The sequence below is a fragment of the Barbus barbus genome (genome assembly GCF_936440315.1).
Source record: "Barbus barbus genome assembly, chromosome: 40".
NCBI lineage: Eukaryota > Metazoa > Chordata > Actinopteri > Cypriniformes > Cyprinidae > Barbus > Barbus barbus.
The window spans coordinates 15,818,011-15,845,949 of NC_136718.1; the positions used below are offsets into that span (position 1 = coordinate 15,818,011).

At 35.8% G+C, this 27,939-nt stretch overlaps 1 protein-coding gene across 3 annotated transcripts in view; it reads right to left on the reverse strand.

Annotated features, from left to right (window-relative positions):
• Positions 1–675: 675 nt before the first annotated feature.
• The window catches only part of LOC306859315 (adenylate cyclase type 6-like), a 40,043-nt gene continuing 12,779 nt past the window's right edge, over positions 676–27,939 (reverse strand). For all 3 annotated transcript variants that reach the window (XM_079400303.1, XM_079400304.1, XM_079400305.1), the window contains exons 4-23: positions 19,495–19,644; positions 18,318–18,439; positions 17,350–17,461; positions 13,444–13,571; positions 13,191–13,349; positions 12,107–12,248; positions 11,730–11,858; positions 8,478–8,506; positions 8,009–8,156; positions 7,789–7,886; positions 7,591–7,678; positions 7,350–7,466; positions 6,143–6,295; positions 5,810–5,985; positions 4,536–4,562; positions 4,086–4,218; positions 3,725–3,988; positions 3,212–3,416; positions 2,943–3,067; positions 676–2,547 (exon numbers count right to left, since the gene is read on the reverse strand). In XM_079400303.1, the coding sequence (XP_079256429.1) occupies positions 2,419–2,547; positions 2,943–3,067; positions 3,212–3,416; positions 3,725–3,988; positions 4,086–4,218; positions 4,536–4,562; positions 5,810–5,985; positions 6,143–6,295; positions 7,350–7,466; positions 7,591–7,678; positions 7,789–7,886; positions 8,009–8,156; positions 8,478–8,506; positions 11,730–11,858; positions 12,107–12,248; positions 13,191–13,349; positions 13,444–13,571; positions 17,350–17,461; positions 18,318–18,439; positions 19,495–19,644 (2,634 nt within the window). In that variant the 3' untranslated portion in view covers positions 676–2,418. The remainder of the gene's footprint in view (positions 2,548–2,942; positions 3,068–3,211; positions 3,417–3,724; positions 3,989–4,085; positions 4,219–4,535; positions 4,563–5,809; positions 5,986–6,142; positions 6,296–7,349; positions 7,467–7,590; positions 7,679–7,788; positions 7,887–8,008; positions 8,157–8,477; positions 8,507–11,729; positions 11,859–12,106; positions 12,249–13,190; positions 13,350–13,443; positions 13,572–17,349; positions 17,462–18,317; positions 18,440–19,494; positions 19,645–27,939) is intronic.

Below are 27,939 nucleotides of genomic sequence, written 5' to 3' on the forward strand. Positions count from 1 at the left end.
TGAAAGAGAATGATTCACTTTAAAGATTCATTCAAAAATAGAATAAATGTGGGATAACAGATGTTTTCAGCCAAGTGTAAATTATGCTAAACGTAGGGAGATTTCAGTGTTGCTTTGCGCTTGTCTAAAATTGGATAACGTTGATTACTTAATTAAGGCTCAGGAAAGGATGTGGTAAGTTAACAAACTATACCTCAACGTATATGAATTATTAACTGGGATGCAATTAAATTCAATGCCTCTTGAGTCGCGTACGTGAAACCGAATACAGATTTATTCAGACATTTGAGAAAGGCAGGCCAAGAGGAAATGGGGTCGGTACTTCTGTTGGGAGAGTCGTGATTACAAACTATCGACTGACATGAGACTGCCGCTACTTGAAGAAAAGACACCAAGCTGAGCATGAACAAAGAGAAGAGTCCATTAACACAACAATCACTAGAGCCACTCACACCCAACAATGGCCTGTCTGTCTACCTGATAGCTTCGTTTTGAGGTATTAAATTCTCTTGATGTACAGTGTAAAGGTTGTATAAAGTATAAAGTAACAAATGGCACACTCCAAATGATGTACACTATATTCATTATTTCACGTTTTACCTGTTATGTTCAATAAAATATCTAACATAAAATGAACCCAGCACAAAAAAAAATTAATCCAAAAAACAATCTTTTGTATTCATATTTAATTCATAAATAATTTTCCATATGTAGGTTACGTGTAACCAAGTGACAGATTTTTCACTTTTACAGTTATGAATTAATGGTAAAAATTAACAAAAAATTTAGCTTGGCCCTCCTGAGGTTGACAATCAACTAAGGAAGGTTATGCTTTGCTTTCACTGCCCACTTGTTAAGAAAAATATTTTAGGTTCAATTTTATACCATGTTTGTGGAAAGTGCCTAATATTTTAACTTTTTGTCCAACTTATACTGACTGTGGCCTGTATGTAAGAAATCAATGACAAATTGCACAAACTAGTGTTGTTTGGATACAAATACATTGTTTAAATAAAACACCCAGTTTACTGACTTGCCACCTTTTAATGAAAAAGGTCCTGAAAGGTTCATGTACCACAAACATATTTAAACTAAAAACCATATGTGCTTTTATGTCTATGACAAAGAGAGGATGTTAAACATACATGTACATTCATATTGGGAAATTCATGTTAAGGACGGTGAAGGATGTTTCTTGCAACACAATCAAGATGCATATATACAGTGGGAATGGTAAATTCCAGAATATGACAAAAATACTCTGCAGCAGCGCTAATCTATGTGTTTGACTGGTAATTGCATAATTTTTTTTAAAATTTTGACAAATGTGCAAGCATGACTAAGTGCTCATGAGGAAATGTTGAAATGGACTTTGCAGTCCAGCCACTTTTGTCAGCAACCGCTAAGCCCAACGGGCCTCTGTCAGCACATTTACACTTATTTACAAGGGTCTTAAGAAGACTATACTGTTGCTGACCATACTGTGCTGGAATTATATGAGGTCTTGGTTATATTTGGGTTCATTTTTTCACTGATTTATACATTAATGAATTAAGAGCTGAAATTTGTGTAACACTCAAATGAGAAGGAAATTACATCAGTTAACAGTTGAAGACATAAATGCTAAGAATTTAATCTAATTAGCACTTAATCTGGCAAAAAAGCTATTTGAAATTCATTTTATAAACCTCACAGTGTGCTATTATGCCCTTTTAAAGATAACAGACACATTTACACACCGTCCACACACGAACAAATGACCCAGGAAAATGTGTCCAGTACCATTCTCATCCTTCATTTACCTCATTTGTACACAAACACTAAAAGGGAAAAACATGTTGATCACTCATGAATCATACAAATCATACAAAAAGTCACTGTTTCTAAGGCCTTCGATGAAGACAGATGTTTTTTGCTTTAGTGTTTATAATAGAATACAATGTGGTAGAGAGTGACAAGAGGCCAGAAAAATGAACAACACTTGTTCGGACATTTCAAACAGTTTACCAGGCGTGTGTAGTGTTCCTATATCAAATACTTCGCTCTTTGGTCAGTTTCTTCTTGATGTTTGCATATATAATCATTTTTTATTTACATGGTTTAAAACCTGTCAAAATAAATAAAGAATTCAAATTTTGGTATGGAAGAAGTCTTTCCTACAAAATAAAAAATAAAACCAAATTTTCTTCAAAGTCTTCTCCATCTAAGGCAACAGTTCTTCACTAAATCTTTCAGGTAGAGCGTACCTCATTATTCCCAATAGGTGCATATATAACATATAAATACCACACATGCCCACTAATGCTTGTGAGCTAGAGAACTTGAGTGAGTGGTTATATTTGGATCTGCTCAAATCACATTCAGAGCCTTTTGTTGTCCTTCCTTCATTTCAGTGCATTGAGAGGCATTTGGTCAATGTTAACTGCAGACAGGACCACTGTTGAGGAAGTAAGTGGTCATATCTCCTTTCCCCTTCACTTTCACCAGTCCACGGCACACCAGCTGGTAGCCCTTACTTTCTAGTACGTGGTACAAGTCAGTAGTCACCTATAGGAATAAAGAAAAACATCATAAACATTACACACTGAATTCTAATTAGCCAAAAACTAAAGATGTGTTGTGCAATTTTTTTTTAAACAACCACAGAATCAGTGTTTACACTTTTCATGGAAATCAACTAACAAAATTATTGTTAATTCTACACATTTAACTGGAGAATGAAGCATTTAGAAATGTAAGTTGAGCACAAAAAAAGTTCCTGCAAACTGCAATTGCAGTAACATGAATAAAGAGGGCAGCACCATCTTTATATATACAATGTTGCACAAAGTAATTGATGAATAGTGTTGCACTTTTCAAGAAGGAAATTGATGGGGGATTCAAAGCTGTGCTTTACCAAAAATACTCTTGTATAAGTGAAGAGTTTATTATTTTGTGGTTACCTGAATATGATCAGGAACACCTGTGCTGTCCATGCGACTGGCCACATTCACTGTGTTACCCCATATGTCATACTGAGGCTTTCTGGCTCCAATCACACCAGCAACCACTGGCCCAATGTTCAAACCTGTAGTGAAAATACATTTGTCACTGTCATTTTGCTCTAACAAACTCCCGAGCCTCTGAGTCTGCAAGCCAATTCATAAACACCGTCTTTGCTCTTTCTACGTTAACTATATCAGGCAAAGTGTCACGGTGAAGACCTACTTACCTATCTTCATCTGAAAGTTGTTGAATGAGTGTTCGTTGATGTACTTCATCTGTTCTCGTAGCCTCATGGCATAGTCAGCAAGAGCTAGAATGTGTGTGCGGCCCTCTTTGTCGTACGTCGAGTCGTTCAATCCAGATGCTGCCATGTAAGTACTACCAATAGTTTTGATCTTCTCCAACTGCTTATATTTCTCTTCAGAAATGATCTAATAACAGTAAAGAACATACGATTTGTTAAAGCAATTTTTTACCTCTTTTGGTGGCAGCCATGTTTTATTTGATTTGTCTTGGTAACCTCCAAACACATTTGTAATCATGGAGTAAATTAATCATGCATGACGATTACTGTAATTTATACAGTGGCATTGGTAACCAAAAACATTTGCTTTAACATGGAAATTTTGTCTCCACACCAGTAGGTGTCAGTATAAAGCCAAAGACTACTGTAAAATCAAATAGTCTTCTGAAATTCTGACATCACAAAATGATACTTCAAGTGACACAACGTTCTTACCTCATCAAAGTCAGCGATGATCTCATTGAGCAGTCTCAGGCACTCCACACCCTCATTGTTGGCCTCCAGTTCAGTGTAAAACTCTGAGAAGTTGCTTATGGAGGCAAACATAACGGCCACACATTCACATGACTGATAGTAGAGCTCATCGTTTCGATGTTCTCGCGTGAGGAAGTGGGCAGCCACATCTTTGGGCAGGATGTTGTGAAGGAGACGACGGTTGTAGGCCTGCAGCTCCTCCATCTCTTCTTTCTCTTCAGTGGCCTGGTGAAGAATGACAGCGAGTAAGTCATCGACGAAGCTGGGATCCAACTGGAAATTTATTTTTGCTAAGTGATCGATTCAGAGACGGACTACACACCTGTAGCTTCCACAGGAAGTCAAGACGTGCGGTGGACTCGACCTGCTGTGCGTGCAGATAGAGAGCCAGTACAAATACAGTGAGGATGACTGGAATCGACACCCTCAGAGACACTTTAGTCACCGTTTCCTGGCTACGTGGGAAAACAACAACAACATACAGATTGGAGTTTGTCAGAGACTGAGCAAAAAACGTAACGAGTAGTAGAGTAAAGTTTCTGTTTAGTAGCTCATACTGCAGTAATCTATCTCGTGAATCTCACAACTCTCATATATTTGCATATATACAGTAAATAGTTTTTGAAATATATTGACAATTGAAAATAGGAGACAAATACACACTACATGCTAACACTGGAATCTAATTTGCGCTCATATGCTAAAGTTCCCTTTGCCTTTGAACCATCTCTCTTACAATCACAGTACAAAATAAAGCATGGCATGAACTCACCAATAATTTGTTTCATTGAAAGAATACCTGCATAAAAACATATTTCCATTAGTGACCAACATGACCCACTAAAAATAAATGCCCAGAAAAATATGGGTCATTCACATTAAAAGGTTACGTGTACCACATTTGTGTCCTCACATAAACATTATTTCATTTAATATATTTAAATCTGTTGACAGAGAAATTTAAAAGAAATCTTATTTTAAATGCTATTACATTTTATAATAAGTAACTTCAGTCCAATTTGGATTTACCCATTCATCACCATTACATTTGAATGTTTTAATGGGAAAATTCTACATAAACTTTTAAAACATTTAACTAAAATGGTATCTAACAATAAAATATCTTGCTTTAACTCAAACATTTTTTGGTCTTTAAATTTCTAATAAAACGACTAAAAGATTCAAACAGTGGAAATGGATAAAATGTAGTATTTTTTAAATTTATTTTTTATATGACTACACATATAACGGCTTTGTCAAGATAATCTCTTATGGTGATAAAAAACATAATGCTGTGAATAATGTGTTACAACCACTGGCCATTTTAGCAGTTCTTAAACCCCCAAAAAAGGCACAAAATATGTTTTGACACAGAACTGTCTTGGATTATAATATTTTTTCTATTATAAATGTTTAACTCGAAATCAAAACCAATGCCACAGCAAAAAAAATTATATGCTACAGAATACACTCCATTATTTAGAGAGTTAAATATTAATATAAATATTAATTCATAAAGATTTAAAAAGCCCCCCCCCCAAGTAAACTTAAAAAAAGAATGAAGAAATAAATCAAAAGCAGTCGGTAACACTTTAGAATAGGGAACACTTATTCACTATTAACTACAACTTTTCCCTCATTAAATTCCTAATTTGTTGCTTATTAATAGTTAGTTAGGTAGTTGTTAAGTTTAGGTATTGGGTAGGATTAGGGATGTAGAATAAGGTCATGTAGAATAAGGCAATAATATGTTCTTAATTACTACTAATAAATGGCTAATATTCTAGTTATATGCATGCTAATAAGCAACGAGTTAAGAGACCCTAAAATAAAGTGTTACCAAGCAGTCAGTAGTTCTCTTTTTGTTGTCAATACCGTTTAATTTTATTAGACACATTTTATTAATATGTATATATGCAACTGAGTCTGTACTCTGCATTGATGATGCTGTAGTTTTTTAGTCATTTTAGTATTGACCTAATGCCATTGACTTACAAGATGACTTTTACATATCCATTCTATATGTTTGCAGAGAATAACACTCACATTGCATTGGCGGTGACCAGCAGGTCGGCGTTGTCTAGCAGCGTGACCAGAGGCCACTCCACTAGCAGCAGGAAGCAGACCTGGATGACGAGCATGAGGACCAGCTTGCCTATACTGCTGATGTGCAGGAACACTGAGCAGCACAGCAGAGTCAGCAACACACTGTATGTGAAATACTAGAAGCACAGGAACAACACCATCATAAGAACAGGGGTCAAATCATAAAAGTTTCATTGAGTTTTTGGATAAGTTTGATGCAGTAGGGAGACATACGAGCATATATATATATGCACAGTGCACACCTCATACATGTACAGATGGTCACACACTCACCTCGGGTAAAGGACATGCTGAAGGCTGCCCGGGACAGAAGAAGGGGTCCTCTACTAGTCCAGTCAGATTATATAACCGACACAGCGTGACCGAATCAGAAATATTCAACTGTCCAGCCACACATTTTAGCAGATCCTCCCGGTCACAGGTAAACTGACAGAGAAATTTTTAAATGTAGAAGTGCAAAACAATAGAAAAGGTGCACATTATGGGTTTACTTAAAGGGGTCATGAAGAGTAGGAACTTGGTCCTTTGTTCACTTCATTTTACCGTGGATTCGTTTACAAACAAGGCACAATTCGACGTGGGTTTTTTAGAAAGATTGAAACTAAAAGACGCTGATGTGCCAACTATATTGGATCCAGCAGTAATGTCGCAACACACAAGTGTGAGTAACTGGTGTTATTACTTGGTCACTATTGCTTTGTCTCTCGTTTGATATGTATTGAGTTACTTGTGCATTTTTGACCTAAATCACAGCAGATGTAGGCTGTCAAACATACACAACTGTTAGCCAATCATAGCAGTGGGCGTTTACTTCCGAGTCTACAATCCGCCACGCTTATTCAAACAGCGTTCTGATGAGGGGATTAAAAACAGGACAGAAATATAGATTACTTCCAAATGATGATGTTTTTTGATGTAAAAATCTTGATAACATAAGTGGACCTCAGAGAACAGTGCAAAATAAAAAACAAAGGCAGGTCATGACCCCTTTAAACATTAAATTAAAAACAAGTGTTCAAGCAAGGAATCGGGGGGGGGGGGGGGGGGGGGGGTAGCCATTACATTTATTTTCATTCATTTTATGCAAATTTGAGTCAATTGAACATTTAATCAATTTAAAAATTTTAATAATCCTACAAATATTTATTCAGGCTATTATTTTTTTCTTGTATGGTTTAAAAAACAAAAAATTCTGATATATATATATATATATATATATATATATATATATATATTTAAAATGAAGAGTATATTAAATGTATTTATTTCAATTCACTGCTCATTTTAAATCTGGAAGAATGATGTCATCTCCACTTGTTTAAATAAATAAATAAACCAAAATTAATCAAAGTGACACTGAATTGAGTTTGAAAGTCCAGCTCACCTTTGGAAATTACTGCTCATGCTAGTGTAGAATTACACTGACAAACAGTGAAAAAATTAATTTTTAGCCAGCAACAGACTCATATCAAATTCCTACCATATTAACAAAGGCAGAGATGAAAAGAAGCAGAATTGTAAAGACTCCGACGAGCGTGCTGTTGACACGGGACTGAACAATCCTCTTTGACACTGTCTGCAAGGTAACCGGGAAAAGCTGAAGGAGAGACACAAATTGTGCATAAATCAGAAAATCATTGATTGCACGTGAGCTTCATTTCAAAATGTCGTCTAGATTTCAGATGCATAAATGTTAAGGATCGAGGGAGGTAGTAACTGACCTTAACGCAGGAGTAAATGGCACATATAAAGAGGACATGGGCGAGAATAATAAAGATGCTGATGACCATGCCCAGCATTAACGGTGTACTGCAAGACAAAATACATGACACCAATTCAATATATAATATAAGAAATATATATATCTTAACATAAATTCAAATTCATTATTACAGTATAAAGAATACTTCATCACTCACTGTGGAAATATGATGATTTGTATAAAAACAATAAAGCAGAAGACGACGAGTGTACAGGCCACATAACCACCAAAACGATCATCCACCTTTTTTGAATACTAAAAGCACAAATATTTGTTACTGTTAGCAGTTCAGACATTTTTTTTTCAGTACTCAGAGTTTATAAATGTTATGTCAGTGCTGTTCAGTGTTAAACACATTTTACAAGCAGTCTACGGACCTTTTTCTCCAGAAAAGGTGTTTGGAATGTGAGCAGGAACTTCTTGACGTGGTCTTTCCGCAGCTGGTCAATGCTTCGAGCATCGATGGCACGTCCTAAAAACTCATCGACCTCGTCCTCTGGGTTCAGGGCCTCTTGGGCACAGCGGCTGGTGAGAGCAAAAAAGTTACATTACTGTAAATCATTAATGTACTGCATAAAAAAAGTGATGGCATAAAATGTTTCTTTTGGTATTAAGAATATATATAGAATTTCTATCCTTATAACAAGCTACTATTTTTGATCCATTATGAAAAAATAAGCATTAGTGGTGGCCAAACTTGCTTGAAACCTAATCTAGACCATACATTTTATGTTGGCTCTATTCTAAAGTGACTCGCAGATTGTGAAAATAGCCTGTGAAATTAACTCATAAGCCTCTTCAGAGCCAGAGAGAATGGATTTGTGTCCTAATAAAAGCAGAACTCACTTATCTTTGCTGGAGGCTTCACCTATGCCCTGAAAACAGACAGGTAGATTTGTTACAGTGAGCAGTAAAAACACAGCAGAAGTAGAAAAACACATTTTGGGTTTCATCTCAGACAGCTCCAAAGCCAACCCCACAGAGCCACTGCTGCTTTAATTAACACTCAGGGACTTCAAATTACATTCAGCGCGAGAGAGTGAGCACTTGACAGAGTCAAGGAATGGGTCTTACACTGCAAATAATTATGTTCTTCCTTTACAGAAAAATGTCTAAACATTCTAAAAATCACAATAAATTTACTTGAAAACAAATCTGTCTATTAATATAGTATATATATACACAGTGCCCTCCAAAAGTACTGGAACAGTAAAGACAAAATTGCTCTGTTGGCTGTGGAGTCAAGAGATTTACAAATATGATTAAAAGATGAATATGAGACAAAACTACAGAATGTCACATTTTATTATTGGGTGATTCAACACAGATGTTTTACCAGCTAAGAAGTTCAGCACTTTTAGAGTTTCATCCCTCTATCTGATGTGAGCATAAGTATTGGAACAGTTGCCTCACAGGTCTTTCTAAGTGATCAGATGTGTCCTGTTACATTAATTCTTCAGATATTAAAAGCAGGGAATGTGTCGTATCAGTTATATCCATTACTTCTGTATTCTGAATCTTGCATTCGATGATGACACACACAGACCAGGAAAACGAAGGAGCCGACTTTGAGAGAAAAGAAAGCAATTTGGATGCTAAAAGAAAAGAGGAAGTCAGTTAGAGCTCTAGCAAAAACAAAGGACATTGAGAAATCAAGAGTTTGGAAACCAACAACGACCTGATCAGCTGAGAAAACAACAGTAGTTGATAACAGACAAATCTTAAAAGCTGTGAAAATGAACCCTAAAAGACGTGTCTGTAAAATCACCAACAACTTCCAGAAAGCTGGGGTGATGCTCTGACAATCTACTGTCCTCAGGTGACTTTGACACAGAATTACAGATGCTGCACAGCAAGATGCAAACCTCTGACCAGCACCAAAAATAGAAAGGCATGATTAGAGTTTGCAAAAAAGCACAAAGGTGAGCCAGAAGAGTTTTGAAACTGTGGGGCCGATGAGACAAAGATTAACCTTCATCTAAGTGATAGGAAAGCAAAAATGTGGAGGAAAAAGGTAACTGCAAATGATCCCAAGCATACAGCCTCATCTGTAAAGCATGGTGGAGGTGGTGTCGTGGCATGGGAATGCATGGCTGTCTCTGGAACAGGCCATCAGCTTTACTGATGATTTAATGCATGATGACAGTAGCAAAATGAATTTGGAAGGGTACAAAACCATCTTGCCTACCAATATTCAAGAAAATGCCACCAGATTCATAGGGAAGTGCTTCATATTGCATCAGGACAATGACCCAAAACGCCCTGCCAGTTCAGTCAAGGAATTTATAAGGGCAAAGAAATGGAAAGTCTTAGATTGCCCAAATCAATCTCCAGATTTAAATCCGACTGAACATGAATTTCACCAGCTGAAGAGGAGAGTAAAGGCAGAAACTCCCCAAAACAAGCAACAATTGGAATTGGCTGCATTAAAGGCTGAGAAAATTATTTCAAAGGATGAGACCAAGAGTCTGGTGATGTCTATGGGTCACAGACTCACTGCTGTGATTGTGCGCAAGGGATCTGCAACTAAATAATAGCTTTTAATCTTTTATATCTGCCTTATGTTCAACTGTCCCGATACTTATGCTCACATCAATGAGTGGGATGAACTCTAAAAGTGCTGTTCTTTTTATTTGATAAAACATGTATGTGTTGAAACGGCTAATAATAAAATGTGACATTCTGTAGTTTTGTCTCATATTCATCTTTTAATCATATTTGCAAATGTCTTGACTCCACAGCCAACAGAGCAATTTTGTCTTTACTGTGTGTGTGTGTGTGTATATATATATATATATATATATATATATATATATATATATATATATATATTAGTGAAGTGAAGTGACATTCAGCCAAGTATGGTGACCCATACTCGGAATTCGTGCTCTGCATTTAACCCATCCAAAGTGCACACACACAGCAGTGAACACACACACCGTGAACATACACCCGGAGCAGTGGGCAGCCATTTTATGCTGCAGCGCCCGGGGAGCAGTTGGGGGTTCGGTGCCTTGCTCAAGGGCACCTCAGTCGTGGTATTGAGGGTGGAGAGAGCGCTGGACATTCACTCCCCCCACCTACAATTCCTGCCGGCCGGAGACTCGAACCCGCAACCTTTGGATCACGAGTCCAACTCTCTAACCATTAGGCCATGCCTTCCCCAGTGTATATATATGTATGTATATATGTATATATATGTATATATATATATATATATAAATGTTTAATTAACAGTATATTTGGGACTGTTTTCCTCAATACAAAACAAAATGTTGCATTAATCAGTTTAAGGATTTTTATGTATTTTTATACAAAAGTACTGATTATAAACTACATAAATTTACTTGCAAAGCAAAACTAAGATAATACATTGTATTTTAGTTTATAGTATACTTCCAATATGTTATACATAAACACACACATAAAATGTTTTTAATTTATAATGTAACATTATTTTACAAATTATTTTAAAGCATATAAATCGAAAGGTGTTTTGATCTAATAAAGTTTTATCCTAAAATGTTTTTTAACAAACCATAATATGAAAAACATAATTTAACATATTTTGTATTTTGTATATTTAAAAAAAATATCAATTTAAATCATTTTTTAATTTAAGGTTTAATCACCCTATTTTTAACCAAATCTTATTAATTCATACAACTTTAATTTTTTAAAAAGATGTTTTTACACAAAATGATAAAAAAAAAAAAAAAAATTGTATGAACAAGCACAGAATTTCTAACACACAGTATAAAACTACTGGAAAACCAATTAATTCTCTACAAATAAACTTGTATTTGAAATAATAATTTTGTCCATATTGTGCACTTGTTCTTTTCCTATTAAAACCGTCTGACCCAATATTTATGTGTCACACTATTATTGTCCTTGCTTTTTTTTGTGTGACGCTGATGGAAATCAGAAAAGCCATCGCCTGGAAAGGGGAAAAAGCAATTCACACATAGGCACTGCCAAGCCCCGGAGAAAATTGCTTCAATTGTGACTTGTTGCTACACTCATAAAGAAGTGCAGGGGAGATCAGATGGCGTGAGCCGTCAGAGGCGGAGCGAGAGTGGATGGAGCGGACCTCACCATCTGTCTGAAGACTTTGGAATCTTTAGTCCTGGAGAAAGATCTGTCAGGAACCCACCGCAACATAGGACCCTCTGAAGAGTTGGCTCTAGCACGCTGCATCTTAGCCATCATTGCTTTTTCCTCTTTCTGCAAGAGAAATTTGGCACAAGGACACACACAGGAAATTAAACTGTACTCCAGCAAACTGAAATAAATAGAAACTTTATTGATCCCCAAAGGGAAATTCAGTCATTTGTATCAAAGCACAACAAAACAGCCCTCACCTCCAAATATTATGCAATCGAGATCCCCTGTTTGTGCAGGGATCAGCACAGACTTTTGCAATAAGTTGTAAATTTGTATAAACAATGTCCATATTATTACATTTGACTGACCCTTTTTTGACTGCAGCCGAGGACAAAAAACGTCTCTATGTTGTTGTCTTTCAAGTATGCATTTCTCTCGCCTCCAAAACCTGATTCCACTTCATAGTCACCATTTAAATATTGCAGTGTGGCTTTGGTGATGTGGATCCGCCTGTAAACATTCACAACAGTAGGAGTTTTACCAAATATTTCACCAAATAAATTCAAACTTGCGGCAAATTTACTCACCCTCAAGCCATCCAAGACACAGAGGAGTTTGTTTTTCATAGAAACATTTGTTAAAATTTAGCATTACATCACTTGCTCACCATGGAGCCTCTGCAGTGAATGGGTGCCGTCAGAATGAGAGCCCAAAGAGCTAATAAAAACATAATAATTCACAAGTAATTCACACTACTCCAGCCCGTCTTGTGAAGTGAAAAGGTGTGTGTTTGTAAGAAACAAATCCATCAAGAAATTTTAACCTTAAATTATCTCTTCTTGCCAAAATAAGAATGCCTAATCCCCAATAACGCTTCCTCCAGTGAAAAAGTCCTTCAAAATCCACCAAAATGTGTTTAGAAATATTTTAAACCGTTTTTGCTTGTACACGGTGCTTAATCTGTGCATATTTCTCTTCCGATTCAGGCAAGATGACTATTTTCACTGGAGAAAGCAATATTATGGATAGAGAAGTCTTATTTTAGCCGAAAGTGAAGGTTTACAGTTACAAACGTCTTAATGATGGATTTGTTTATTATAAATTATTATATTATAAACTCTCAGTTTTTCACGTTACAAGATATTAACTGATGGAATGAAGTCGCGTGGATTATTATAATGCTTTTATCAACTGTTTGGTCTCTCATTCTGACGGCACCCATTCACTACAGAGGATCCATTAGTGAGCAAGTGATTAAATGCTACATTTCTCCAAATCTCAAAATACAAATGCACCTACATTTTGGAAGGCCTGAGGGTGAACACATTTTCAGTTTATTTTTATGTTTGGGTGAACAACTACGTTAACACAAATCTCTACATTTTTTACAGCCAACTTTGAATATAAAACTTATTACTGATCACATTTTTGATGGGTGGTGTTCACTTTTACCCTGCTTGACCTCCCGCCTCCATCTGGTTGGCCAGTGTAACATCGTTGGACCAGACATCAAACTGCCATTTGCGTAGGCCGAGCACCCCACAGTGCACACGGCCGCTATGTATTCCCACCCGCATGTTCATATTTACTCCTGTGACCTCTCGCACCAATCTGCACATGTAGCAACACGCATGTGTTTAATTAAAAAATGTGTTGATGAGGAAGAGAGACATCGATATAGAAAATGATGTGAAGAACAACGTACGAGATGGCCTCAATCATGTCCACTCCCATCTCCACACAGCAGTGCGCGTGATCTGCTCTTGCCTCGGGAAGTCCAGACACACAGTAATAACAGTCCCCTAGGATCTTGATCCGCAGACAGTGGTTTTCCTAAGAATTCAGACATAACACAGCACATTTTTACAACTGTTATTGCGGAAATCCTCACTAATAGGATGTTACGATGTTAGCATCCTTGTGGGTAGCTGCCAGGGCTGGCTATATGCTTGTTAAAAGTGTTTGGAGGTTTTTATTAACATATCAGCTGTTCATTGAGAATCTTTTTTTTTATTTATCAGTGGATATTACATATATAATTGTGCATGTTCATTGCCTATTTTTTACATAAAGATTACATTAACTGTCATCTCTAGCTCACATAAAGTTGATCTTTAAAGCTGCAGTCCCTAACTTTTTGTGGTTAAAAATGATCCGAAATCAGTATTTGAGCAAGTACATAGCCAGCCAATGTTCAAAACTATCACCTTACTTTAGCCCGATGCACAACGGTTAGCTTATAATAATGTTTTCTAATTTGAGAGGTACGGGTAGGTTTTCGTGGGAAATTCGAGCATGGCGTCATTACGTCATGTCTGTAAACATATAGAAGTTGTCCCGGCTAGTAGGCTATCGCACGTGAGGAACCTGCAGGTGGTGGATCGTTTATAGCCTTTTCTCACAGCAGACAGAATAGTTAAATGTATCATTTTGATGGCGAATTGTGATCCAGAAAGGATTGTGTTTATCAAACACGTGAATGAAATTAAATTATATGCCAGTTTTAAACGTGCTTATGATTACAGATAGCCTGGGATTTGTATTTTAAAGAAAACCAGTTAGATGAGAGCATAGTTTGCTTTTTGGGTTAAAAGAATTTCTTAATATTAAATTCTAATGGTATGACAATTAAGATATTAGACTGTACAGAAATTGGAATCTACACGCTAATACACACTATACTCAGTCACTCAATGCTGATGTTGTTAACATTAATAATTTGAGAATAAAGTATAACAATAATAATAATTTGCACCGTTTAATGTGATATGAGCTAACCGATCGCTAGATTTAATCTCCATTGGTAGCGCGATTATGGTAATGCTTTTTTCCTCAGTTGGTCAGAACAATAACTTGTTCAGATGACAATATACGGTGAAAATTCTAATTTGGGTCATATATTCCAAGACGTAGGCTAGAATCAGTGATTGCGAAGTACAGTAAATATCCACACCAGTGCAGTGACTGACAGACTGACACACATACTCTTCAAAACATTAGATTCATCCTCGCTGGAGCCATGCTGACTCGCACCCCCACTCAAGGAAGGTAATTCTGCAAAAAGCTGCAATTCCAGGTTTTCAAACAGAGATGGCGACAAAGAGGCAAAACTTACAGACTGCAGCTTTAAAAACTAATAAACTAAATATCCATACTTTACATTACATGTTATGATTCCTAAATTCACTAAAACAACTGATATTTAACATCCTTTTTTTAAATTTCTTGAAACAAAACTGTATATTACAAATTTTATTTAGGCAAAATGGCACATTCATTCATTCCACGTTTGTTTGTTTGTTTTAATGTCATATCAGCAAAAATTGCTATATTCATGACAACATTAACAGTATCATTTCAATAAATTATTTAAAATAACATTTTCTTAAGAAATAAACACTATACAAAAACTTACAAGTAACAATAGTGCTTATAAAAATCATACAGTATCTTTCATTTTAATCAATAAAAATTCTACAAAAAAAACTGGGAAAGACCATTTTAAAAATTTCTTAATATATTTGAGTAAAAACTTTGTCTAATATCATTTAAAATTGGACATTCTATTAAAATGTGTTTTACACTAAAAAAAATCTTACATAAATCACAAACTAGTTTCTCTTAGCCTTTCAATTAAAATGAATGAACGAGTCTTGAATGTCCAATTTGACATCTTATAAACATTTTCAAAACAGTAATTAATTCTGACTACTGGTTTAACCTATCGTATATGCATTCATTCCATTCCTTTTTAGGCAAATTGGCACAAATAGTATAGATTTTATTATTGGCCATTTTAAATTGATTTTATTGGCTGTTAAAATCTAAGCTCAGAATCAATTCCAGAGAGAATCACGATGCATTCGGAAGATCTCAGAAGTGATCCACGAATCGATTCTGCATCGATTTATCATCACAGCCCTAATATTTATTAATTATATATATATATATATATATATATATATATATATATATATATATATATATATATATATATATATATAGAATGGCTATAGTCAATATACATATATTAGTGCTGTCAAAATTGTTGCGTTAACGCAGGCGATTAAATGTTTCAGTTTAACGCATTAAAAATATAACGCAATTAACGCCTCCCCACTCACAACTGCTGCTTCCATCTCTTATTTTCCTGCCAAGAAGTGCATTTATTTAGTCACAGAACGTCTTTACAACCACATCAAACTGAATACATTACGTTCCAACTTCACTTCAGCACCAGGCACGAGTCAAACGAACATGGGAAAGGTACTGTACTCATAGCTGCATGCACAATCAATTTATTAATTTTTTTAAGTTCACTTAGAAGTAGTGATGCACCGATAATGATTTTTCATGGCCAATTCAGATTTTTTTACAAGCTAACTGGCCGATTCCGATACAGATTTCCGATTTTTTTTTTCTTTAAGCAACAAATAAGAAAGAATGAAAGTATACATAAACAAGATGTTTATTTGGTATTTAACAGGCCCACCTGGCTTTTGGCTGTTGAGAACAATAACTGTAACCATCTGAAATTAAAGGCAGTAACTACGCAGTAAGAACATTTGATAGAAGCTGACATCAGCATTTAGCTTTTAAATTGGGTTGAAACTACATAAAACTACCCTTAAATGAAAACATTAACTGTAACCATGTTAAATTAAAGGCAATAACTGCAACAGTTACAATCTAAACAACTCAATCAACACTGATTCAACAGTCCAAACAAATATGTTTCTTAATCAGCATTCAGCATTTGTTTTCATTTTTAAATTTGGGGTAAAGAAAAAAGGTCTTTACCAGTGAAACTAAATAAAACCAAAGTAGGCTATATAAATAAATTTTTCCAAAATGTTAAATCAAATAATGTTTAGTGCAACAAGTAAAACAAAAATGCTACATCTAATGCTTTTTCAATCAAATTAAGTCAATGTAATTTTAAGGTAAAATAAAAATAATCATCCTGTACAGAACTGACGTTTACTTCTGGCTTTTCAAAAGTGCATGGAAGTTTGTTTTTTTTTGTTTTTTTTATTCTTTACAAAAAGCAGCATTTCAGCTTTGTCACAAGTTGGTCCGTTTCATTTCTCATCCAACACGTGAGAAGCTGCGCTAAACAACTGTTCACTGTCTGCGCTTGCGCAGGGTGCGGACAGATAAGCTCGCGCAACTTCAGCAAACGCAGGAAAGTGGCTTTTATTAGTGCAGCAGTAACATTACACCAACAGCTGTTCGCTTCTTGGTATCTGTTTTTCTGTGTTTGTTGTGATTGTGCCAGCTGTCTTCCACACAAATGACATGTTTGTGAATGATTACAATGTAGTGTACATGCGGGCGCACTTCCGGAAAAATCGGCCGAAAAAGAAGACAAAAGACAATGTTTGATGGCATTTTTTATGACTGAAAGCCAGTATCACTGATACCAATACTACTGATGTCTCTATAAAATTGTTTTTTCTCCTAATATTTAACCATTGACTATAGCCATTCAACATTACAGTATAATTGAGAGCTTTGGCTTTCAGTCATAAAAAATGCCATTAAACAAATATTCAATTGAAAATTTTTTTTTTATAAAAACACTAAAAATGAATTCATGTTGTCCACTTACCCAAGCCAATTTATCAAAGCGAGCAAAAAGCTCATTAAGGGTCATCACAAGCTCATGAGCCGTGCACTGAGACGCCAAACTGGTGAAGCCCTCAATGTCCGCAAACAGGATACTGTTGTGAGAACAGACAGAAGACAAAAGACAGACAGACAGAGAAAATGAGATCAATAATCACCGAGCACCTTGTCTGGGTCACTGAAGTTGGTTTGATGGGCTAACCGAGAAAAAACATTGATTCAGTTCACAGCCACTCTCAATACTTCAGTCTATCCTTCAATTAGTAAAAGCAGGACTCGGCTGGTGTCCTTAAAGGCCTCCTAGCCATGAGGAGGATAGATGGTCATCAACTACAATTTGAGACATGACAGAATGGACACACGGTGCGGATGCATTATCGTGCGACAACAGATGGCACTGTTGCCTTCATAAGCGGCTGATAAAATTCACAACATTTGGAAAGCAGGATCCCTACACAGTCTGTGACATTTAGCATTTTCACACGTCCAAGTTTTCCTAGCACAGATGCTTCGAGCTGGCTGGGATTGTGCAGGACAACGTGTTGAATTCCACACGCTCCAAACTTGTAACTGCATTACTAAAGTGGCTTTCTGTCATTTCACGCAGCTTTCTGTTAATTGATTGTGTAACTTCTGGTACATCATAACAAGCACCCATAACCCAAATTGACCCTCAGAAAAAAAATAAAAAAGACAGAAAAGTCACATCTCAAGGACTAGCGAGTACGCTAATCTGCATTTAAGCATTCAACATCGCTTCAGCCTTGGGAAAGATAACCTTAAGCGGTATCAAGTGTCTAATGTGTCTGTGTTTTATCCAGACGTGTCACCTGCTTCAATCACGTGGGGACTGAGTGTTATAACACTGTGGGTTCTCATACTGGAGGTGTGAGGACAACATTGGCAACCGTATCTGTATGACACCATGTGCTGGTCTTGGCATTTGTGTACCTGACGTTGTCATGCTTCTGGATGTAGATCTTGTGGAACATCATATCCTCTTTCTTGGCGTTGATGTCTGCCTTCATCTCCATGGCAACGTGCCTTGGCAACACAGAGAGCAGCAGGCGCTCCTGGATCAGGTTTGAGATGACACCAGTGAGCATGTGTATGTATATGTACACATACATGTATATGTGGGTAGTTGACACAACTTTTTGATTTTTTTTTTTAATGAACTTTCAAGATTGTAGGGTATAAAATACACAAACACTCACACACACATATACACACACACACGCATATATACACATATACATATATATACATATACATATACATATACATATATATATATATATATATACACACACACACACACACATATATACATATACACACATATATATACACATATATAGACACACACATATACACACACACATACTGTATAAATAAAAATGAGAGTACTGATAAATTACATATATACAAGTATAAAAAACTAATCTATATATACACAAATACATTTTATATCATAAAATAAAAAACAGTGTGTTTATGGCATAAAATGTATTTGTCTGTGTGTGTGTGTGTGTGCTAGTACATTTCACATAAGAAATAACAAGTAACACTAAGTTTAATTAAACAGGAAATAGTATTTTAGTATACTTTTTATTTTCATATATAAAATATTAAATACAATTATTAGCATTTTTTATATATTTTTCATGTATATATTTTCACCAATTCATTTCCAATGACTTTTCACTAATTTTACAATCACTGGACACTTGATAAGGACTATTATAATAATTTTATAGAGATATAGATACTTAGACTGAACAATATATACAAATGTGTATTTAATGTCAAATATCTATACATATATACTGACATCTATACTATAATTTAGACTATGTTTGAAAAATCTCTAGGACTAAAAAATAAAAAAAATTTAAGACTTATTTTTATAGTTCTACTACTATTATTAACTTGACACAATGTTTTAAAGCTTTGTGTATGGCTGAAACAGCGGTGCTTTAAAGGATGAATTTAAAGTTGTAACTTTTCTCACAAGGTTTTACTAAGAGCTAAAGCTCAGCATGTTATCAGCATGCTTCATGCACATTCATGAGGTAAACAAGTGTCAGGCGGGTAGGTGTGTTTGTTTACTCGAGCGCTTGCCAACCTGCTGCTGGTTCTCTCTCTGAAGGTGTATTCTGGCTTGGATGTATCCTCTGGTCTCCTTGAAGGCCTGTCTCTGAGACACCTCTGCTGGGTAGTGTGTGCAGATGCCAATGATGTTGGTGCACAGGAAAATCATTGCATTGGCACATAACTGCACAGAGAACGAGGGGAATAAAATGAGGAATTTTGGATGTGAGCAAAAGAAAATGAAATTTGAACAACATTTATTTTAAATATTTAAGAATATATTTAGATTTGGATGGTACTTGATTGTGTATGTTAAACACACACGATATATCTCAATTATACACATACACATATTGATGATAAATACATATGCCTATACTCTGCACATCTGTTGGGGGGGGGGGCAGACTCAATCAGCCTAGTAAATATATTGCAGTCCAGAGGGACTTTCTAATTTAACCATGCCTGGCTACATATCACAAACATATTTTGGCCTTATTTAATGGCAAAAAGGTGACTCATGTCCTAAATGTGCTCACTCATTCTCTTCAATCCACTTGATCTACAAGCATCTATCAGGAATAAACACAGAACATAAAGACCACAATGAAACTGCCATGAAGTTCACAGAGTTGAGGTGAGGTACTGAGGGCTTACCGTACTTACTTCCTGTATTACAGCATTCAAACTAAAATCAAATCATACAAAATTTCAGGGATTTATAAGAGAAGAAATTTGAACTCCAACAGAGTGTGGAAAGATTCTGTATCAAAAAGACATACTTCATCAAGTTGCTTCCCGTCACTGAAAATAAATGCCTGGAAATCCATATCTCTGAAAAGTGAACAGTGGAAAAAGTTTTTTGTCCACATGTAAAAGTCAAAACACTTCATCCCTCGTCCTCCAGCGACAGCCAGTTTCCTGTGCGTTTATCAGGGGAAAAAGGAAATATTGATTCTTGCCAGCCAATCACTGAAGCTGCTTATCGTGTTCAATCATTATTCAGCATTTCAGTGCCATCAGCAGGTGACATTTAAACAAACACAAAGCACAGAGAAATGGTCCAAACAGCTGAAGACCAATTAATGTAATAGTGTAAGCTGTTAGGCCTACTTTCTGCAGTAATATGAAAAGCATCCAGCAACCAGCTTTGTGTTTGAGATCTTTTATCTCTTCGTCAGTACAAGTATCTGTGGATTAGATGGTATGCAGTCAGCCCTGTGTGTTTAAGAGGACTGAAGATGGTTTGTCGTTTTACTGTAAATGGTTTCTGAGAATTGTATAACAGGTATGGACAGCATTTTTGCACAAGTTAATCTTACAAAAACATATCCAGGTGAGGTCACATGTCACAACAAATGAAAAGAAATTATATTTTGCATAAATAAAGCCATTTATTAAATTTTAATTCCTGTTGCTTGAGTTCTGCTTCATGTGAACAATGCTCCAGAGATTATGTCATGTCCTCTGTCTTCCTGGTATCCTGATATAGATATCTTATCTAGTTTACATGGTCATAACATGAGTTGAAATATTGAATATGACAGTGAACACTCAAGGTCAGTATGTGATTATCACGTGTAAGAGTACGCTTCTACTATCGACAGCCCAAGCAAACAGTCATCATTTTCCATCAGTCAGAAACAGTTTGCCTGAGAGAATTTGTTGAGGCCCATTTCTCTGCAACAAGCGTTTTCTTCTTTGCCAAAGAGGAACGGTCTTTATTTATCCACTTGACAAGAAATGGCACAGCAGAGCTTCAGAAAAATAGCTCCACTCCCTTTTTCAAGTGCCCCTAGAGTGAATGTGCAAACATCTTCAGATTTTAGAGTTCAGGAAGAAAAGCCAGGCCCATCAGGCATCCATTTGCTCAGATGACGTTATTGGTTTGCGTAATTTTAGCATTAAGGTGGGTTGTGTGGTCCATTTGCACAAATTTTCCAAAACTAAAAAAAGACAGTTCTATTCAAGGGACTCAGTAACACCAACGGTCCAATCCACCGAGCTGATTAGACATGGAAAATGTGGGGTTGTGGCCACAAACACGACAGATAGATAATTCTCCAAGTGTGGCCAGAAAAAGCCTGCAAAAGGATGTGCAGAAAGTAATAAACTAGGCGAGTAACCTAACTAGTTAACTAGCATAGAACTACTAGAATATTTGATTCCTCTTTGATCGATCTGCCACTGAACTCCTCACCTAAACTGACGTTACAACAAAATACATTGGGTGATCCTGTGGATGTGCAATAAGTTTTCAGCTTTAACAATATTTCGATTCATGAAGTATATCTGATTCCTATTGGAGTCATATTTCAAATCATACCAGTATTAGTGTGCTGACAGACTGCATTTTCTCCACAGCAGAGCCTGTTGTTAGACTGTCGCTTGATTTTCTGGATAAGAACATGTGAAATTATAAAAATGAGATGGTCTTTATATAGACACAACAGTTGCATGTGTGGATTATCCTAATGGTGGCAGTTTAATTTTCTAATGGGATTCCATGTAAGCACTTGTTGAGTAATTACTTTTAATTTTGTTTTAATTAAATGCATATTGTTCATTAATTTAAAAGAAAAATAGCAAAAGAAAGCATAGGCTGATGTTTTTGAAAACACTATCAGTGATGTTGCATTTGAGAATGCATACATACCCTATACACTACCATTTAAAGTTTTTTTTAATAAAAACACAGAAAAAACATTAAAAAAAGCCTTTTTAATATATTCAATTCTATTTTAATATATTATTAAATGTAATATATTCCTGTGATAGCAAAACTGAATTTTCAGCATCCATTACTCCAGTTTCAGTGCCACTTGATCCTTCAAAAATCATAATAATAAGCTGATTTGCTGCTCAAGAAACCCTTTATTATTATTATTATTATTATTATTAATGCTGACAACAGTTGTGCTGCCTAATATTATGTGGAAACTGATATTTTTCAGGATTATTTGATGAATAGAAAATTCAAAAGAAGAGCATTTTTTGACCAGAAACACCTTCAACAGTTAGCATTAGCATACACTGCAAAAAGCTTGTATTTTATTCATGTACCATCCAATAAACAGCAGCCCCCTCAATTCATCTATATCACACTGACTGAGAGTAGATCGTATCAGTACATTTAAAAATGCGGTTGACATTTGAGCTGACATATCTGACAGAACAAATGTCACATTCTTTTACCTCACAGCAAAACTGATTAAATGAGACTGTCAGATCACTCACTGAGCACGCGCGTGTGTGTGTGTGTGTGTGTGCGCGTGTGTGTGTGTGTGTGTGTGTGTGTGTGTGTGTGTGTGAGAGACAGTGAGCTAACATGGAGTAGTCAGCTTGTGTTAGACGACTGTGGGTTTAGAAATGTCAGAGAATAAAGACACTGCTGTTTTATTTAATCCTCATAATAAAGCTGACCTGAACTGACAAGGACTGGAAAACTTAGTTTCTAAACATAAAGCCAAACCAGACTAAGCCTTTCCAAATCCTTTGTATTCATTACATGAACATGTGAAACCTTTTCTTACACTCAAGCAAGAACTTCTGCTCGGGAGTAAGGATTTGTATACAGTACACACAATTTTTCCCAAAACATACCGATCATAGTGTTGTTGACACACATAGAGCAGGGCTAATGTAGCAAGAATAAGGGATGATGGGATTTTATTCATAGAAACACTGTGTGCCTTCCTCTTTAACAGGGACTCTTCCTTTCAAAGAGTCTAAACATTGTCTTATAAGGTGGTAAACTGAACTTTCTTCTGCTTTTCTTCAGCACAATTTAGCTGTGCCACAAGATTAGCAAAAGTGAAGGAGATACAGGAAAGTTTGAGAAACAGAAAGAAATCTAGACTAACAAAAGAAATATTTACACACTGTGTGTGATCAAGAGAAGCTCTCCCCATCTCCTCTCAATGATGCAGATATATGTCACTGACTATTTATGTATAACTATAGTTATTATATGTTTCATTACTTTGAAATAATGACGGCATTTAAGATTTAAATGTGCTGTGGGCTCACATGATTCAAGACTAGAGCAGAAATTCATCCAGATGTTGTTGCTGTCTTGGCAACCACATGTTGAAAACATCAAGCTATATGGGGAGTGGTGTCACTTCCAGGCGATTAACTTTGTCAAACATGACTTTTGCTAGGGTGGATTTACTCTCAGTTCACTTCGTCACTTTGTTGGAACAAAGGAAGTAATGAAGAAGGGAAGAAAGAGAAAATAAACAACAAGAAAAGTTTTTAGAGAGAGATAAAGGGAAGGGAGAAAATAAAAAGGAAAAAGAGAGGGAAGGAAGCAAAGAAGGAAGGAAGGAAAATTGGCGGAAAATAGGAAGATATAAGCAAAGGACACTAAGCAAAGATGGATGGATGGATGGATGGAGGAAAGGAAAGATTAAAAGAAAAAGTGAAATCAAGGAAGATAGGAAGACAAATTAATAAAAGCAAAGGAAACTAAGCAAAGAAGGAAAAAAGAAAAGAAAAGAAATGGAGAAAAGAAAAAAGAAAAAAGAAAAGAGAAAAGAAAAGAAAAGAAAAAAGGACTTGGACTTGAGTCTTTTTGGCACTGAACTAAGTCATAGTTTGGGCCAAACTAAAATTGGTCTCAGCTGAGCAGTGAAACCATGGAGTGATCTTTGAGAAAAATGGCACCAAACACAATGGGCTCAGCAAATCTGGATCAAGGCCATGCAATAGATAAAGAAAGAAATACTTCTGAAACATGATTTTAAAACATAAATGCATATCTCTCAAAGGGACAAAGGGAGATTTTCAAAACAAAGTTTTATGCTAATGGCCCTCTTCATCAACCATCATCCCTAACAGGATAATCTGGAAAACAATCACTGGGAGATTTCAATGGGTTTTTTTTCTATGAACCCCACCCATATAGGATCTCAGTCCTGGCACAGAGCTTCCTCAGGGAAGGATGTGATGTTTTGACATTCAGTGCTGCGAGCTAGAGTCTTGAAAGCCCTCAAGCTATAGGGCCCCTCAACACGCTCTCAGAGACAGAAACACTGATTACCAGCACTTGACCTGCTTCTATGCCATGTCAGACTCATCACTCCAAGTGCCTCACTAAGGCCTGTTTCACACTAGACACATGTGAACTGCTTTCGCTTCGCTTCGCTTACACATGCAGTGTGAAACGGACATAACACTTTGCATGGAAGGTTCTTAGTTGTGTGCTTTGTGTTTATGTGTTGTCATTTCCCTCGCCATTTGCCTGATTTGTCTGATATTGAATCTACTGCACAAAACATACCGTGTGACACAGCTACTCTGATTCCCAAAAGAATGGGCTGGTTCTTTCTGTGGAAACACTCAAATCAATCATTTTAAATGCTACCATCGAATTTAGGCATACCAACATTATTAAAACAAGCATGAACAATGCATATTCATTTTTGGGAATTGCTAAAGATTTACATTTAACAGTGTTATTAAATTCATGGCATCATGGATTCTCAGGGTTGCCTATATCAGGAGTTTTCAGTCTTTTAGATGCCATGGATATAAATATTTTCATGTAAAAATTCCCAATTTATACTATGAAAGATTAACATTATGTGTAAAATATTATTAGAAAAATAATTCATTTCTATTTTGTTCACTGTAGTACTGTACTGTTAGATGTATTGTTCGTTTGCTTGCTTATTTATTTTCTAAATAAAAACACTATTATTGTACTGCTAGATGTCGGTTTACGTATATAAATTTTATTATTTTAATATTTTTCTTTATTATAATCAATTTCTAATTATTTATTTCAAATGTATTTATTAATTTAAAATCAAAATGCTTGATTTAATTATAAAATTAAATTTTATTATTTATCAATTATTTTAACTGTACTTCTTTAAACTTCTCCACAGACCTCCATAGCACGCCCTTACTGCCCACTGGGAGTCCCAGGACCCCAGTTTGAAAACTCATCAGGCAGATTTCAGCAAAGTCCTGGCTCACACTGCAACTAATTTTTGCAACTAACAAACTGATTCAGTGTGAATACACCTCCTAAGTGCAAAGAATTGAACGACAGAAGGCTAACCTACAAATACCCTTAAAGGGATTGTTCTCCTCAAAATGTCTTCACATACTCATGTCATTCTGAATTAAATTTAAGTGGTTATTTACTGAAACTAACCGGTCACCATTTTCACTGTATGGAAAAGAGCTACTTGGACATTGTGCCAAACATCTTTTTTGTGTGTTTCACAGAAGAACAGTCGTTTTCTGTACCAAAAGACATGAGGGTGAGTAAACGATGACAGATTTTTTTCATCTTTAGGTGAACTATTCCTTTAAAAAGTACTTAACCATTCTATGGGTCAAAATCCAAAGAAGCCCTGTATATACAGCTGTTATACCATAAGGATCAACTCTCTATCTTCCAGTTCTGATCTCAGGAGCCATTGCACAGAGCAAACAAACAAGATCAGAGAGAATTAGAGCAGGAGGAGTGGTGAAGAATGAGTGAGAAAGAAAAAAACAGAGAGGAGGCAGAACATCTAAATGAATAGATAAGTAGGCAAAACAGTCAGTTTCTGGGAAGTTACAATTGAGCAAAAGCTCTGGTTTCACAGGGCTGTTACATAAGAAAGCCAAAGCCCTACTCGCACTGGAACTCGGCCCAGAAACGTAACGTTATATACACACATACGCGCAGGACCTTACGCTAGGATTTAGTTAAAGGTCCTTTGAGGCCTATATCCAGAATTTAATCATTATGTGTATTTGAAGGGAATGTCGGATGCTTCTGGAGTGTTTACAGCATGAATGAGAAGGTTTTTAAGGTTTAAGGGTGGTCTGTGAACTGCTTTACCAAGAGAATTACTGGAAAGGCAAACTTATAAAAACATCTTTGACCTCAGATGAACTTGTCATATCTACTGAGGTCTCATCCCTACGGCAGTCAAAAGCAGGCATATGAACTGCAACTTTACTACAGGGCTTTTTAAGCTATGATTTATGGCGAAATAAATTGTAGATTATGAGGATTTAAAGTCACTCATAAACATTTGAAAAAGCATTTGTTGTGCAAGAGAAATGAGGTTAAGGTTAAAGTTTGCTCAAATGTAGGTAGGAATATGAAGCCCACTATGCAGGTCATGAAGAATCAAAGTCTCTTCCTTTAGGTTCTACTAAGGGATGGTTTATTTCTTTATCATTCTTAACAGTTTGAGGCCCCGGGCCCCCGATAAATTATCATGTCAGCTGAAGAAAGAGCAAATTTACAAATAGGCCACAGAGTCAGTCATGTGATTCTAGACTATGAAAAGTGCCCTCAGTATGGCAAAAGATGCATTCGCCTATTATAGCACAATAATTATCTCATCAAAACAAACAGCTGCGAACTAGACATATTCAGCGATAGTACAATAGGCTTGATGCCTTTGGGCTTAGGACATATGACAGCTGTATACAGATGATCACAAACAGAAAGCCAAGGGAAAACAAACCAGGATCCAAACAAAGCCTCAAATTAGCATTGACCCAAAAAGCTTCAGTGTGCGAGACAGAAAATTGCAGTTAGGTTTCTTTCACCCATTTGTTTAAACCTAATAATTAAAGGAAACCTTCACCCAAAAATGAAAATTCTGTCATTATTTACTCACCCTCATTCTGTAATGACTTAAAGTGGAACACAAAATTAATTTCATAAAAGTGCACATTATAATGTTATGATGCCTACATTTACTTGTCGCAGTGAATTTTTAGTGTTTTATTTTCAAATTTATTTAGATGAAATAGTGCATAAATTTAATATTGGCCATAACATGAACATAAATTACTGGTGTACAACGCCTTCCAAATGTTTGGGACGGGTAAATAAATAAACGGAAATAAATTAATTGTATTAAATTGATCAAATGTGAAAGTAAAAGACATAAAAGATTTCAAACAAATGCTGCCTGTGGATTTTCTATGCTTCAAAGATTTTTAGAAAAAAACATTTTTACAGTTTCCACAAAAATAAGGAGTGCAGCTAATATCAATAAGAATAATCAATGTTTCTCGAGCACCAAATTAGCATTAGAATTATTTGTGAAGGATCATTTGTCACTGAAGACATGAGTAATGGCTGCTTTGCCATCATAGAAATAAACTACATTTTAAAATGGAAAACGGTTATTTGAAATTGTAATTTGTTTTCACAAATGCTACAGTTTTTTTATGACAAATGCAGACTTGGTGAACATGAGACACTTCTTTCAAAAATAGTAGTAGTGTCTATCAGCCAGAATGCAAGATCATCCCAAATTTTACAGTTATATGAATCAATTATATATATCATCATACAACCCGAATTCCGGAAATGTTGGGAAGTTTTTTTAAATTTGAATAAAATGAAAACTAAAAGACTTTCAAAATCACATGAGCCAGTATTTTATTCACAATAGAACAGAGAACATAATGTTTAAACTGAGAAATTTTACACTTTTATCCACTGAATGAG